General features: G+C 29.4%; 1 protein-coding gene across 1 annotated transcript; it reads right to left on the bottom strand.

Moving 5' to 3' along the window:
• Positions 1 to 2,571: 2,571 nt before the first annotated feature.
• Positions 2,572 to 14,142, bottom strand: LOC105831189 (fatty acyl-CoA reductase 1). The gene is made up of 9 exons (XM_036283998.1): positions 13,755 to 14,142; positions 12,961 to 13,209; positions 12,507 to 12,652; positions 11,957 to 12,066; positions 9,631 to 9,823; positions 6,945 to 7,187; positions 5,162 to 5,338; positions 3,741 to 3,821; positions 2,572 to 2,978 (listed from the first exon to the last, which is right to left on the bottom strand). Exons 1-9 carry the CDS (start codon positions 13,956 to 13,958, stop codon positions 2,897 to 2,899), a joined length of 1,485 nt encoding a protein of 494 aa, XP_036139891.1. The 5' UTR covers positions 13,959 to 14,142; the 3' UTR covers positions 2,572 to 2,896.
• Positions 14,143 to 14,587: the final 445 nt, after the last annotated feature.

Raw genomic sequence — 14,587 nt, 5'->3', positions numbered from 1 at the left:
TCACTCACTCCTTACTCACTCTTATTCACTCACTCACTCACTCCTTACTCACTCCCGGCTCACTCCCGGCTTACTCCCGGTTCACTCCCGACTCACTCCCGGCTCACTCCCGGCTCACTCCTCGCTCACTCCTCGCTCACTCCTCGCTCACTCCTCGCTCACTCACTCGCTCACTCCTCGCTCACTCACTCACTCACTTACTCCTCACTCACTCCTTACTCACTCTTATTCACTCACTCACTCACTCACTCCTTACTCACTCCCGGCTCACTCCCGGCTCACTCCCGGCTTACTCCCGGTTCACTCCCAACTCACTCCCGGCTCACTCCTCGCTCACTCCTCGCTCACTCCTCGCTCACTCCTCGCTCACTCACTTGCTCACTCCTCGCTCACTCACTCGCTCACTCCTCGCTCACTCACTCACTCACTTACTCCTCACTCACTCCTTACTCACTCTTATTAACTCACTCACTCACTCCTTACTCACTCCCGGCTCACTCCCGGCTCACTCCCGGCTTACTCCCGGTTCACTCCCGACTCACTCCCGGCTCACTCCCGGCTCACTCCTCGCTCACTCCTCGCTCACTCCTCGCTCACTCACTCGCTCACTCCTCGCTCACTCCTCGCTCACTCACTCCTTCACTCCTGGCTCACTCCTGGCTCACTCCCGGCTCACTCCCGGCTTACTCCCGGTTCACTCCCGACTCACTCTTGGCTCACTCCCGGCTCACTCCCGGTTCACTCCCGACTCACTCCCGGCTTATTCCCGGTTCACTCCCGGCTCACTCCTCGCTCACTCCTCGCTCACTCCTCGCTCACTCCTGGCTCACTCCCGACTCGCTCCCGGCTCACTCCCGGCTCACTCCCGGCTCACTCCCGGCTCACTCCCGGCTTACTCCCGGCTTACTCCCGGTTCACTCCCGACTCACTCCCGGCTCACTCCCGGCTCATTCCCGGCTCACTCCCGGCTCACTCCCGGCTCACTCCCGGCTCACTCCCGACTCACTCCCGGCTTACTCCCGGTTCACTCCCGGCTCACTCCTCGCTCACTCCCGACTCACTCCCGGTCTCTCCCCGTCTCTCCCCGTCTCTCCCGGTCTCTCCCTGTCACTCCCGGTCTCTCCCCGTTTCTTTCCGTCTCTACTTGTCTCTTCCGGTTTCTCCCCGTCTCTCTCGGTCTCTCCCCGTCTCTCCCAGTCTCTCCCGGTCTCTCCCCGTCTCTCCCGGTCTCTCCCGGTCTCTCCCCGTCTCTCCCGGTCTCTCTCGGTCTCTAGCCATCTCTCCCGGTCTCTTCTTTTTTTCCCTGTCTCTTCTCGTCTCTCCCCGTCTTTCCCCGTCTCTCCCGGTTTCTCCCGGTCTCTCCTGGTCTCTACTGGTAGATATGGGAGAAACGCAATTGAATAAATTGCAAGTAGCACAGAATCGGGCTATGCGAGTAATATTTCAATGTAATAGATACACCAAAATAGAACATATGTTACAAGCGTTGCAATTTATGTTTATAAAACAGAGACTACACTATAATGTACGTATATTTATATTTAAGATTTTACACAACTTGGCGCCAAATTACTTAAAGAATAGACTATAAGTAATTAGTAATAAAAATAGATGTTAAAGAAGCATGTATGTAAATCTATGTAAAACATAATAGCTGAGAAAGCTAAATAAACTTCAATCAATCAATCAATCTCTCTCTCTCTCTCTCTCACTCACGTGCGGGGAAAAATAAGCACACGTATATAACAAGAAATAAATTTTATTAGAAACACACGATTACAGGATCAATTTTCCCTAGCACGTTCGCACGAGATAACGTCCTAAGATATTCTCTCATTACTTTATTTATTTGCAAATTGTCTGACGCTATTTCCGCTGTACATACATAGCTGACCGAAGCAATCAATAATATTGATTTTTCCGGGGCGCAAACTAAAGTTTGCGATGGCAACGCGCGTGAAATGTGCGCTCGCAACACTTATTTTACAGAAGAAGATTCAGGCTACATATATAAACTGTTGCATATTTTGAAATGTTATGTTTCCATTAAAATATAATTATATAAATTTTACGAAAAATTCAACTCTTAGATAGTAAGGAATAATCGTATATTACGTCAAATAGTTATTGAATTAATGCTAGTGATATACTTAAAGTCTTTGATTATAAAATAAACTTAAAAAGATTAAAACTTTATTATTATAAATTATGTATATTATGATAAATATAATTGTTTATATGTGTAATTAAAGTATGCCCAATCCACAATTTGTGTTTCAGATTTTTAGAATACTTTTGTCATTTTAAATATATTTTAAGTTAAACAGTGATATATATATTATGGATTATTAATAATCAGAAAAAAATTGTAATTCGCGCATATACTTTAAATATTTCAGCGATTTTGAATTTCACTTTTAATAGGTGACTTAAAATCAGCACCTCCCACCAGAAACCCACAGAATCATCTCCATCATATAAACGCATCTCTTTTAGCTGAAGATATAAGGTAAAAGGATTAAAATTAATAATGTCTAATGATTTACATTTTACAAAAAGTAACGGTAAAAGTAATGTGCGCATAAAAAATAACTTTGGTATTTGTAACAGTGATGTAGATACTTGTTACAAAATACACATGTCTGCAAGTTTTATTTCGTATACAATGGAAAAATACATGCATAAATTATTCCACTTTTATGCACATTGCATTTTATTTACATTTTGTATATTATGTGTTAAATATATATACATAATATTTAACAATAAGCAATAAAATATTTCTATTACATTGAAAATACATAATAAATTTATTGTGCATTGTATACGTATTCGATTATCATAAATTCTAGTTCCTTATACATACAATATTGATGAATAAATAATTTTGTAATATCTACAAAAAGATCCACTTATATAGTATCCACAATACACCAAGAAAGATGATATTTTCCACCACTGTAGAGAACAGATTTACTCTAAAAATAAATTTAATTATGTAATATTATGTAAGTTTTAATTATAGATAAGAGATTATTTATATAATGTTAAACAAGAAATTATATTAATTCTAATTTGTTAATTAATATAACCAAAAACTTTGAAAAAGTGTTTTATTTTTCATTATTTTTATTTATACTTATGTTATACTATACAAATTTTTTAGTTGGCATTCTCATATCAGATTATTGAACAGACTAAATTTATCTAATTTGATACGATTGTAGTTTTGACGTAAGCAAATTTACTCAATCCAGAGATTTAATTTGTTTTACCCAATCTTATACAATATATATATGTGTGCATACATATGTGTGTATAAATGTGTGTATGTATGTATGTTATACACTTAAGTTTTAACAAAATGTAAAAATATGTTCAATAAATGCTACAGTGCATCCTGGAAAAGTTTTGATTTGTAAAGTAAAAATGCTTTGTAACAAATGTATTTGTATAATGCATAAGTATATTATGATATATTTATACATGCATGAGCATATTATAATTGCTGCAAATTTATTTTAATAAATTGTAATAATAAAATAACCTTAAATATTACTTATAAAATTATTTAATTATTTCTTGTTGTTAGACACTATAATGGCACTAACAATAAAAACCAATAATTACAGGAATAAGTAATAAATAAAAATTGTTACTTAATGCGAAGGTATTACAAATGCCTATATCTACATATAATATCACCTTCTATTCTTATATATCTTATAATATACTTGTACCTTCTTTGACGTACTCTAGCTGCATTTAATTGGTTTAAGTCTTCACGAAGAAGAAATTTTTTGCCACCAATCATCATATTTCTTCAAATCATGAAACATTTTTTAATATATTTATAAACATTTATAAGCCTTAAACTATCTTGATAATATAGACATTATTAACCCTTCGTTGACACTCTGAATGTAAGCTACCTGTACGATAACTTTGACGCTCTGTACCTTTTCCAATTTTTAAAATATTGAATTAGTAGCTCCATTTAGTATTACACTGAAGAAAATTAACTACAGTTTAGGATTATTACGTACGCGTGACAAGCGCAAGCATCAGTGTGGTTTTACCTGTCGCCAGAGGCAAGTTATTATACACTGAAAAAAAATCCTTGGCAAATTTGTAAAATTATTTAGTAATGATATTGTTGAAATATTTGGTTGTTATAAATAAATATAGTAATAATAATAAAATTATAATAATATTAACAAAACATTTGGTAATGGTAAACATTTTGTAATGGTAAACATTTTGTTGTAATTAAGTTATTTTGTTATATTTACTTTATGTTTAGTTGAAACTATTTCACCAGGACGCTGGATAACTTTAATCAAGGCTGGATTATTGTAACCAAACCTTTTTTTTAGTGTACGGGTGTGAACCACTCATGTGTGTTAAAGACGTCAGTTTCGACTAATTTAAAAAATTTAGTGTTTTCGGCTATTTTGTTAATATTGATAGTAAGTGTACCTTACAATGTTTGTAATTACTTTTCAATTTTATATATTTATCTTACATAAATTAATTTATGTAAAATATTTAGTTTAGTCAATCATCTGACGTCTTTAATACACTAGGTGATTCATATTCATAACCTGCCTCTAACGACAGCTAAGACAACACTGACGCTTGCCACACGTACGTGATAGTCCTAAACTATTCCAATTTTATTTATAAATATGTTTTACATTTTTTGCCAAAAAATAAACCTTTTAGAAAAATATTTCCCATTTTTATTTATCGAAATAACCTACCTTTTATATACAAAATAAATATCTTTCTTCAGAGTCCACTAAAAATTATTTTTTCTTCTAAAATATTATATCTAATTAATAACTCTATAAATTTTTAGTTTCTAATATTGAAATCTATAAAAATTACAATTTTTAAAAAATTTTTCTTATTTTTTTCTCGACATGTGATAAACAAGAATTTGTTTACAAAAACTATGATAAGATTTTATTGAAAAAACTATTGCAATACATTTAAGAAACCTTGAAATTGACCTACGATTTTTCTTATAACGATTGAATGCTTTATATGAGAATGGCAGTTGTTAAAAATTGTTCTAGGTGTGAGCCCAGTTTGTCAAAGTTGATCAAAAAAAGGTGTGTCAACGAAAAGTTAAAAATAAAAGATATAATGCGCTTACTTGTAATATTCTTTAGAATCATAAGCGGAATAATCGAAAGAGAACATTTCTTGTTCTTCAGGTAGTATTAAGGATGTCAAGAACGACTTATTTAAATTGCTGTATTCCCAATTATTAGACGAAAAGTAATATATAACACAATTGACAACATATAATAGTCTTACCAGTCGTATTGCTCTAAATAACATATTATTCATTAAAATAAAATTTGATACATAACGGTATGTATTCAATTATATTATTGAATCTGTAGATGTAAAATCCACAAAATGTGTGTTGTAAAACAGTTGTTTCAAAAAACAATTATCTTTATATGTGCTATTATATAAAAGTTATATGAAAATTTTTTTCTAAATAGTAGAAGAGTTAAATAGGCAATTGAGATTGTAGGCAATCGGGAATATAGGCAATCAAGCAGCTCTGCTAAATTTATGTACAAACAAAGCTGTAGACAATTGGGATTGTAGGCAAACGAAGTTCTCTTGCGTAAATGTGTGCTAGTAATATAACATGAATTTCAAATTGTTGTATTTAGTTATCTAAGAGTGGTATAATAACAAAGAATGCTTATTGTCAATTAAAAAAAAATTATTTCAGTAATAAAAATAGTACTTTATAGGCGAATTTATTCTCATATATTCACTATTATTAACTTTAGATCATATAGAGCAAAAAAAGAAAGCAACAAAATGATTATTTGAGTATTTCTTTTTACTTGAGCTTTTATGCCACTTGTTAGGCCGTGCTGGCCTAAGCAGAGAAACTCCCTTAAATTAAAAAGTCAAAAACGTACCAGTCCTCAATTAAAAACAAGAATCTAAAAGACAAAGCTACGCTCAAGGTACAGGAAGAGGTTCTCCTCTTCAAAGTTCCTTTTCAAATTTTGAAGAGAATGTTTTAAAGTTATTATTAACGCCAGAGGCAACTCTGTTAAGTAAATCTTCTCAATAAATTGGAATAATTGGTTTTCAAAGATAAAATGACCATCAAAGACAGTTGATTATGTCAGCAACTTTAAAAAATCCGAAACACTATATGCGTACTAACGCGTACGTGCCCGCGCCTGATTCATCTCAACTAAAGATTACTCATAAGACTAGATTTTCACTTTTTCACCAACTCGCTTGATGGCAAAAGAGTTTACATAAAAAGTTTTACATTTCCATGTTTCGTTAAGTTACAGACGTTTTTAAATAAAAATTTACCAAATTAGACTTTCCATCGCAATATTTTGTAGAACACATAGAAGATGAATAAAAATCCCTTCTTTATACAAATTAAACTCAATCTATTGATTGAGCGATACTACTACTTGATCTATTTAACCATTATTAAGATTTAATAATCTAAAGGTCTTTCAAAATGACGCATAAGAAACACCTAGCTGTGCGTGACATCACTTACATTACCGTGCCTCTCATATCATAATTAAATTGACATGCAATTTAATAGCTTTGATTTTAAGCATGTGTTAAATATTCTCTTTTTTAAATTGTTAAAGTGTTATTTTTTGCAATAATTTTTTTTTGCAGAGAGCTTTTCCTATTATTTTTCTAAATCAGTAATTTAAAAAGACAACAAATAATTCACTTAGCAATAAATTATAACACACAAACATACAAAGCCGATTCGTATAGAATTTGGTAAATATTATTACTTTAGTTCGCTATATATTTTAATAAACATTTAAATAAATTAAGTTTTGTTAATTCAATCAAGTACATAAAGAAAAAATTTGCATTTTCTAAAGTTAAATTAGTTAAATATTTAATTTAAGACTTACATAGGTCGACGTCCAAAACATATTAAAATCCGATCTATTAATATAGCTGGCGAAACATGTAATAACATCGTTAATATATAGAATAAAATAAAATTATTAGTGTATCTTCCTTTTGTATTCCAGATAGTCCCTTCCGCAGGTATCTCATCATTCAAACTTCGATATATGTTCCGGCCATATTGATGTGTTGTACGTTTCTCATTTACACAATTTAAAACAAATAAATTAGAATCTTTAGTAAACCTATAAATAGACAAAAAATTATAAATTAATCAATCTATAATAGCTGATTGTTACTTAAACAAAATTTTATCAGATTCGTATAAGAGAAAAACAAATATTTGCCTTTAAATTAACCACTTGAAAGAAAATGGACTTATGCAATTTTGTATGATCATATAATTGACCATACACACATACACACACACGCGCGTTTACGCATGTACGCACGCAATGCGGCAATACAAAATAATAATAAAAAATGTTAATTTCTTTGTTACGTACGCGTCAAAATTTAAAAATAATAAATTTCTAACTTTAATTAGTTAATTTAAGATTTATTTTAAAAAACAATGAAATGCGACGTATAGTAGAAGAATATTCATTTCTTATCTGGTCTTTGATGTTACCAGGTGCCAATTAATATTGCACTCTAAGGCAAAACTTTTTTCTCCTCCATTAAAAAATAAGTTCACGTACGGGAAAAAATACTGAGAGAAATTAGATACAAAATTTAAATTAAAAATTGTTCAGTTGCTAGCAATCAAAAAATGATAATAAAAACTCTTGAGTAATAACCAATCTGGCAAATATTTATTGATATAATTAAAGAAAAACACAACGTTTCGGCCAAGCGATTTCTGGCCCTTATCAAGTGTATCTCGTGTAAGTTACGTTAAGTATATTAAATGTCTATCAATTCGTAACAGCAAACGTTAAGTATTGTTTCGGGAGACGTGTTAGAAAACACGTCTACACTTCGCAACCTTTGTCAGTGGAAATTAAATATAAGTAAGAAAACCAAAGCACTAAAATTTGAAATAATAATGTCAGAGTGGTTTTGAAGTCTTTGAGTATAGCGGACTAATTGCGAAGTGATTGTCTTTAGTCTCGAAGTAGGAGAGATGATGAGAATATGGCACTATTTTTAATGAAAAATGTTTTAAATGTAATAAAATAAAAAGGGCAAGCATCAATCGTATCGAAGATTTTTACACAGTTCTAAAACTGTTTTTCTGCTGAACGCAGCCAATAAATCTCTCTCTTCAAATTTAATGCTCCTGGTCCCTCGCCGTGGCCATATTGAATTTGTGACATCAGAAGTGAAAAATGACACGTTGACAACCCAATTTTTGCGTGTCATTTACAAATAAAAATAAAATAACACATATAAGATCACTTTAATACATTTGTTAAAATATGGCAAATAGTATCCTTTTTTTTATAATAGTATTTTATAATACACAACTGTCAAATAAATATGATACAAGGTCGATTTTTCCCTGTCATAAAGAAAGGAAAATCTTTCTCTTATGTGTATAATAGTTACCATTAGCTGTATTTTGAGAAATTTATAAACACGACACAAGTTACAGCAACAGAATACGGCAAATAATTACGATATAGCGCGGACGCAAAAATTGTTTGCGCGGAGTTGTCAATGTTTCTTACTTATGTCACAAATTCAGTATGGCTGCGGTAAGGCGTCAGAAATCTTAATAAAATGCATATAATCTTGTTATAAACATAAATTAATGCAGTTTCAAGAAAAAAAGAAAGCTTTCTATAATTTAATTACATTTTAAGAAGATGCTGGACTGCCTCTCAAACTTAATCGAGGTCGATAATGTAGAGTCATTCGTGCACATCATTTATGAGATTTCGTATATATTTCTTTTATAGATTTAGAAATTCTTTTCCAGAATTAAAATACATATATTAATATTAATCTGTGAATTAAACTAGTGCTCTGTTTCTATCCCCGGACCGTCTCGGACTGATTTCTCACTCACACATATATACGAAATTTTCTCTGAGGCTTTTTTCTTATACCAACGCTTCTAGCTTATTTCTGCAAGCATTTTATTGTTCTTTCATGTAATAAGATTAGTTATTTGTACATACAGAGTCTTTAAAACTTATGTGTTACAGATGAAAGATACGAGACGACTGCACAAAAGTATAATTTTCTAGCTTTTTTCGTTTTTTATATGAAATTATAGATAGGCACTATTTGTTATTGTCTATACTTTAATTCTGGAGAAAGATTTTTAATTCTATAAAATCAGTAAAAAAATAGGCCTAATTATAAATAATAACGTTCAATCGGTAAAACAGACGACTCCAGCATTCCCTTAATTAAATCTAGAAGACAAATATAGGGTTTTTCATTATCACCCCAAACAAATTTCAAACTACGCTCATTTTTCGTATATTTTTTGCTTTAGGTGAATTTTTTAATATTTCTCTAATAAAAAAAATTATATTTATTTACATCATCGTTTTCTTCATAAAAGAACGAAGAAAATTTACTACTTAATTATTAATTTACTGCTGATAGAAAGGATTGAGATATCCGAGAAGTTTGGGCTGACGTTTTACCTCGCTTTTGTTTTTAAAGGTAGGCAATTCAGTTTTGTCTTCTAGAGTTAAAAACTCATAATTGTAACATATACATTGATCATACGTGGTCAATCCAAGTTTCCAGCATGCAACGAGCATAGCTTTAATGACAATGTCTACTGGTACAATGTTGTTATAACAACTTTTATCTATGTAAACTATTTGTATTGCTCCTTTTGCGATACCAGCACAAAGACTTATTGGACCATAATAGTTATCTATCCATCCTGGAAATGGTTCCTTTATTGATGACACAACTAAAATTCGAGACATATGCAAATTAAATTATTGTTATTAGGTTATTATTAAATTTTAATAATTTTTTAAGAATAGAAGAGAAGGTGGTACTATGGGCACCCATTTTATACTATAATTTTGTTAATAATTAATATTTTTAATTAAAATTTAACAGTTATATTTATTAAAATGTTGTTTATTAGATTTAAATTCAAAGTTATAAAGTATTTACTATATTACATATTATTTATAACAATGTAACGACACTGCATAATGAGTCAAAGAGTAAAAAGGATTGTAATATGGCCACCACATAAATAAAATGTAAAAAATTTTTTTTTAAGTTACAATATATGGTTACAAAATTATATATTTATATAAAATAAATTGTTAGGTTAGAAAAAACAGTAACATAATTGTAAAAGGAGATAAAGGTAGATAGACATATTTAATAAATATCAAATTTTTAGATTTATACTAGATAATGTCTTTCTTCTGTCGCGATAATAATATATACATATCACAAATAATTGGCTAATAGTAGAATGACAATCGACATATCAAGGAATTTTTTCGATATACAGTACGATCGACAGTAATCATATTATCTGTACTTTAAGTAGCTGTATTAACAAAATCTTATGTTATTGTTTAACTTTGTATATTTCAAAATGTGTACAGCCGAATAAAAAGTTAAATAACAAAAAGAAACTCAAGTGTACATACATTTGATAATGCGTTTAAGTTTAAAAAGAATGAGAAAATATATGTATATTTAAATGTTAAAATGTAAGAAATTTCGAATTCTCAAAAGTAAAAATGCCTATAACAAACGTTCGGTATTGTATATTATCATATTAGCATTCCTTCATAATGACACGCTACTAAACAAATGATTCCATAAGTAATTACTAGAATTTGTCAATTAATAACAGAGATAATATAAGTGGCTATATTGTCGATAGTGGCTATAATGTCACCTTCTCCTCTCCCCTTCAGGTACTTATTTAGGGTAAAGAGATGCCTATTATAAGATATTTTTTTATAAAAGCTTATATTTTCTTGAATAGTAACTTTAAACTTAAAAGTTTTACGTAGTTTTATAGCGAGTATACTCTCTGTAATATATGCTGTGTGGGTAAATTATTTAGATTTTCTAAAAATTTTGATAAGTGATGAAGACAAAATTTGTACCCATAGCCATGTGCGCTACGCGGCTGCCATTTACATGAAATTTTACGGTTATTAGTTACTAACAATAAAATGTGTCAGTTAAATTAACTTTGACAAATATCACAAAGTTAGTAGAATATAATAGAACTGAATAATCGAATATCGGATAATTCAGCATTTATTATTACTGAATAACCAAATAACCGATTATTACTTGGCACAATTATATAATAAATTAAAAATATAGTTGTTTTTAACTGTTTTACAGTAATAAATAAGAAATTTTTAATTAAAGGTTAAAATTCGACTAATTTGAATAAAATAGGTTAGAATTTTAATCTAATTGATTAAATTGTAATTTATATACCTTTACTTTACCATTTTTAATCTTTGATAATTATTTTAACACAAACTTAACACAGAAGTAATTGACCTAATTTTTATTTAAATTACTATAAATACTAATAATTATTAAACAGTTTTCTAATATTTTATTACAAATCTTTAATACATCTATTACTGAAACTAAATTCAACAACATTGATTCTATAAATTTTATTAAAAATAAATAATATTATACATATAAATAATATATATTATATAGTATATATACATATATAAATGTGTGTATACACACATGTATATATAATTATAAATATTCGAGAAAAAATATTTTATATAAAAACATATATAAATATATATAAAATATGTCCATATATGTTTATAATAGTTTTCTTTCTTTTGTAAAATTTCTGTTTAATATCAAAAAATTATAGTCATACGGAAAAGACAGAAACTAATTAAAAAAATAATTTTCGCGTTGCTTCTCTTAAAAAAGTATAAAAAATTGTCCATATATAATCATATACTATATTCCAGAATAATATTAAGTAAAACAAGAAATATACAAATATTAAACATATCTAACACAGTACATTAAAACTAATTTATTTGTAATAATTGATAGTAAATCTACATACCTATAGAAGGTCTTACAATCGCGCAAGGCAAAGACGAAGAATATTCGTGAATTACACTCTCTGCTAGGTTTTTCGAAAAAATATACGTATTGGGTGCATAATCCAAAAATCTGCATATAATTACATAAATACACACATAATTAAGAATTATACTGTCAAACAATTAAAAAAATTTTAAGGCAAACAGGCATTTCTTATAGACGTTTTAATGCTAACAAATCCGTAAATAAAATTGTTACATTTTTTAAAAATTGGGCTTAAAAATACAGAAAATGTTTGATACATACGGCAATTTTTAATACTTTTGAGACTAAATGGCTCAAAATGTAACGTGATAAAGCAATTCCATGCATTTCATATATATGGATTTGTTTTTAGCGATAAAAAGTTTAGATAAGAATTCGATCTATCTCATCTATTTCGTGTTTTGATTGTAAAATTTGTGTCAGACAGTATTATTAAAGCCAAGAATTTAAATTAAAAAATTATTTCCAAGAAAGTTACCTTGTCTATATAAAATTTATAAGAACAATTTGTGTTTTTAACTTACTTAGCCGTAAAAACGTTTAAATTATGCTCATCTAATGATTCGGCCATATCTATCATTTTCTTCCAATTAACTACAGGTGAGTATACTTTTTCTTCTACGAATGGTTCATTCACATTTGTAAATGCTGTACTAACATACACTAATGCCTTTAAAAGATAAGAGCATTGATTTAAAGATTTTATTTCTTTGGAATTTTCAGTAAATAAAAAAGTTATTATAAAAATGGGTATTTAAATTTATATTATTGATTTTGAAATGTTATGACATTTCAATATATTTCTTCTTTTTAATTTACTATATTTTAAATGTTTTTAAGCTCGAAAAGTACATATTGATGATATAAATTTTTAAAGATAATTTATAATAAAGATACGAATTTGCGTAAAATTATAGAAGACACTATGTGACAGAATGTGTTATTATAAAACAATTACAATTACTTTTTCTAACTTACTACAATATTTTTTATGTTTTGAGCTAAAATACAGATGTCTCTCGTTGATCTAGTGTTGTTAAGTATGGCATATTTTAAACTGTCATTAAATTTTACACTCGCTGCTGTATGAATTATTATAGTCACTCTATCAATTAACATTTGCTTATCTTTATCCGCTAAACCTAATACCTTCTCGTTAACATTACCAGAAATTGGAATTAGTTTCTTAAAACTCGAAGGTAGCTCTTCACGCAATTTGTCGAATAACTGAAATAATAGAACATTATTTTTTTATAAAATGTTTTCTTTATAATAAAAGTTTTTTATGAAATTTATATTAAATTTATAACCTAGAAATAAAATGTTTAATTCACATTTACAACAACATTACATTTATGTTTATTTTCATTTTTGACATATATATTAATTACAAAATTTTAATTTTAAAAGTAATTAACTTTAGTAATGACGTTACAATGGTATCTGTGAAAAAATATTTTTGGCAATCTTGTACACTGAGAAAAAAAAATACTAGATTGAAATAAATATTTTTTTAAATAGTGCTAATAACATATTTTATAGAAAATCAATAATATATATTTAAAATAAGTACTAGTTTTTTATAATTTAGAAAATATTACTTGTTTAAAATAAATATTATTGATTTTCTATAAAATATGTTATTAACACTATTCAAAAAAATATTTATTTGTATCTAGCAATTTTTTTTCTCAGTGTATATAATAACACATCAAGATCGTTAAAATCTTACAGAAACGTTATAAAAAGTTTTTCTTCTATATTTAACTTACCGGTAAATTTAAGATTTTCTCCAGTCTTTGATTAACATCTAGTCCTTTTTTTGGACGCATTAAAAGAAATATTTCACGAACATCTGGACACGATCGCAATACCTTTTCGATAAACACTTTACCCAAAAATCCTGTTGCACCGGTCAAAAATATACTTTGTCCTGCGTAAAATGCAGGAATCGATTTAGCAGGATCAATTGTCATCTTATTCGTTATTTTTTTAAAAGAACAATATGAACAATATAACCAATAATTGCGACGTAAGATGTAAAGTATTGAAACACTTGGAACTGCTATTATTTTTGTGATGAGGGTAGAGAGTCGTAGATGAAAATAGAATAAACGTTACTATCATTACAAATAGCTATGACAACTTTCAGTAATGTTTATTACTGCTTAAGTATGAATTCCGTAGTCAATTTATGTCATATATTCTAGTTTAAGTGTGATGGAATTATTTAATACAAATGACGGAAATCGTGCAATATAAAGTCGAAAGGACAAATATATGCAATAATATGCATTTGCTTTGCTCTACACTATAAATATTAAAGTCGAAAGTGCAAATAATACATGCAATAATATGCATTTGCTTCGCTTTACGATATAAATGTAGAAATGTGTATTATAATATGTAATATCAAGTAACACAATTTAAATTTTGCTAGTTTGTTTGTATTCTTGAAGGATTTGGAAATGCAGAATATATAGACTGAATTTCTTCGGAATTGGATATGCTCTACTTGTATTTTTAAACCTTCATATATAATATGCAATACAATATATTTACTTAATTATTTACATAACTATAATAATTGGAATCATTTGCAATG

This window comes from Monomorium pharaonis, chromosome 3 (genome assembly GCF_013373865.1).
Source record: "Monomorium pharaonis isolate MP-MQ-018 chromosome 3, ASM1337386v2, whole genome shotgun sequence".
In the NCBI taxonomy this organism is placed as follows: domain Eukaryota; kingdom Metazoa; phylum Arthropoda; class Insecta; order Hymenoptera; family Formicidae; genus Monomorium; species Monomorium pharaonis.
This window is presented reverse-complemented; position numbering and strand designations above follow the sequence as displayed.

What these genes read in the sequence shown, in the direction of transcription:
- LOC105831189 (XM_036283998.1), bottom strand. Translation starts at nt 13,958, where the DNA reads ATGACAATTGATCCTGCTAAATCGATTCCTGCATTTTACGCAGGACAA. An exon ending in TTAAACGTTTTTACGGCTAA is followed by an intron (nt 12,067 to 12,506) that starts GTAAGTTAAAAA and finishes AATTATATGCAG; the next exon opens with ATTTTTGGATTATGCACCCA. An exon ending in GCTAGAGTACGTCAAAGAAG is followed by an intron (nt 2,979 to 3,740) that starts GTACAAGTATAT and finishes ATTTATTTTTAG; the next exon opens with AGTAAATCTGTTCTCTACAG.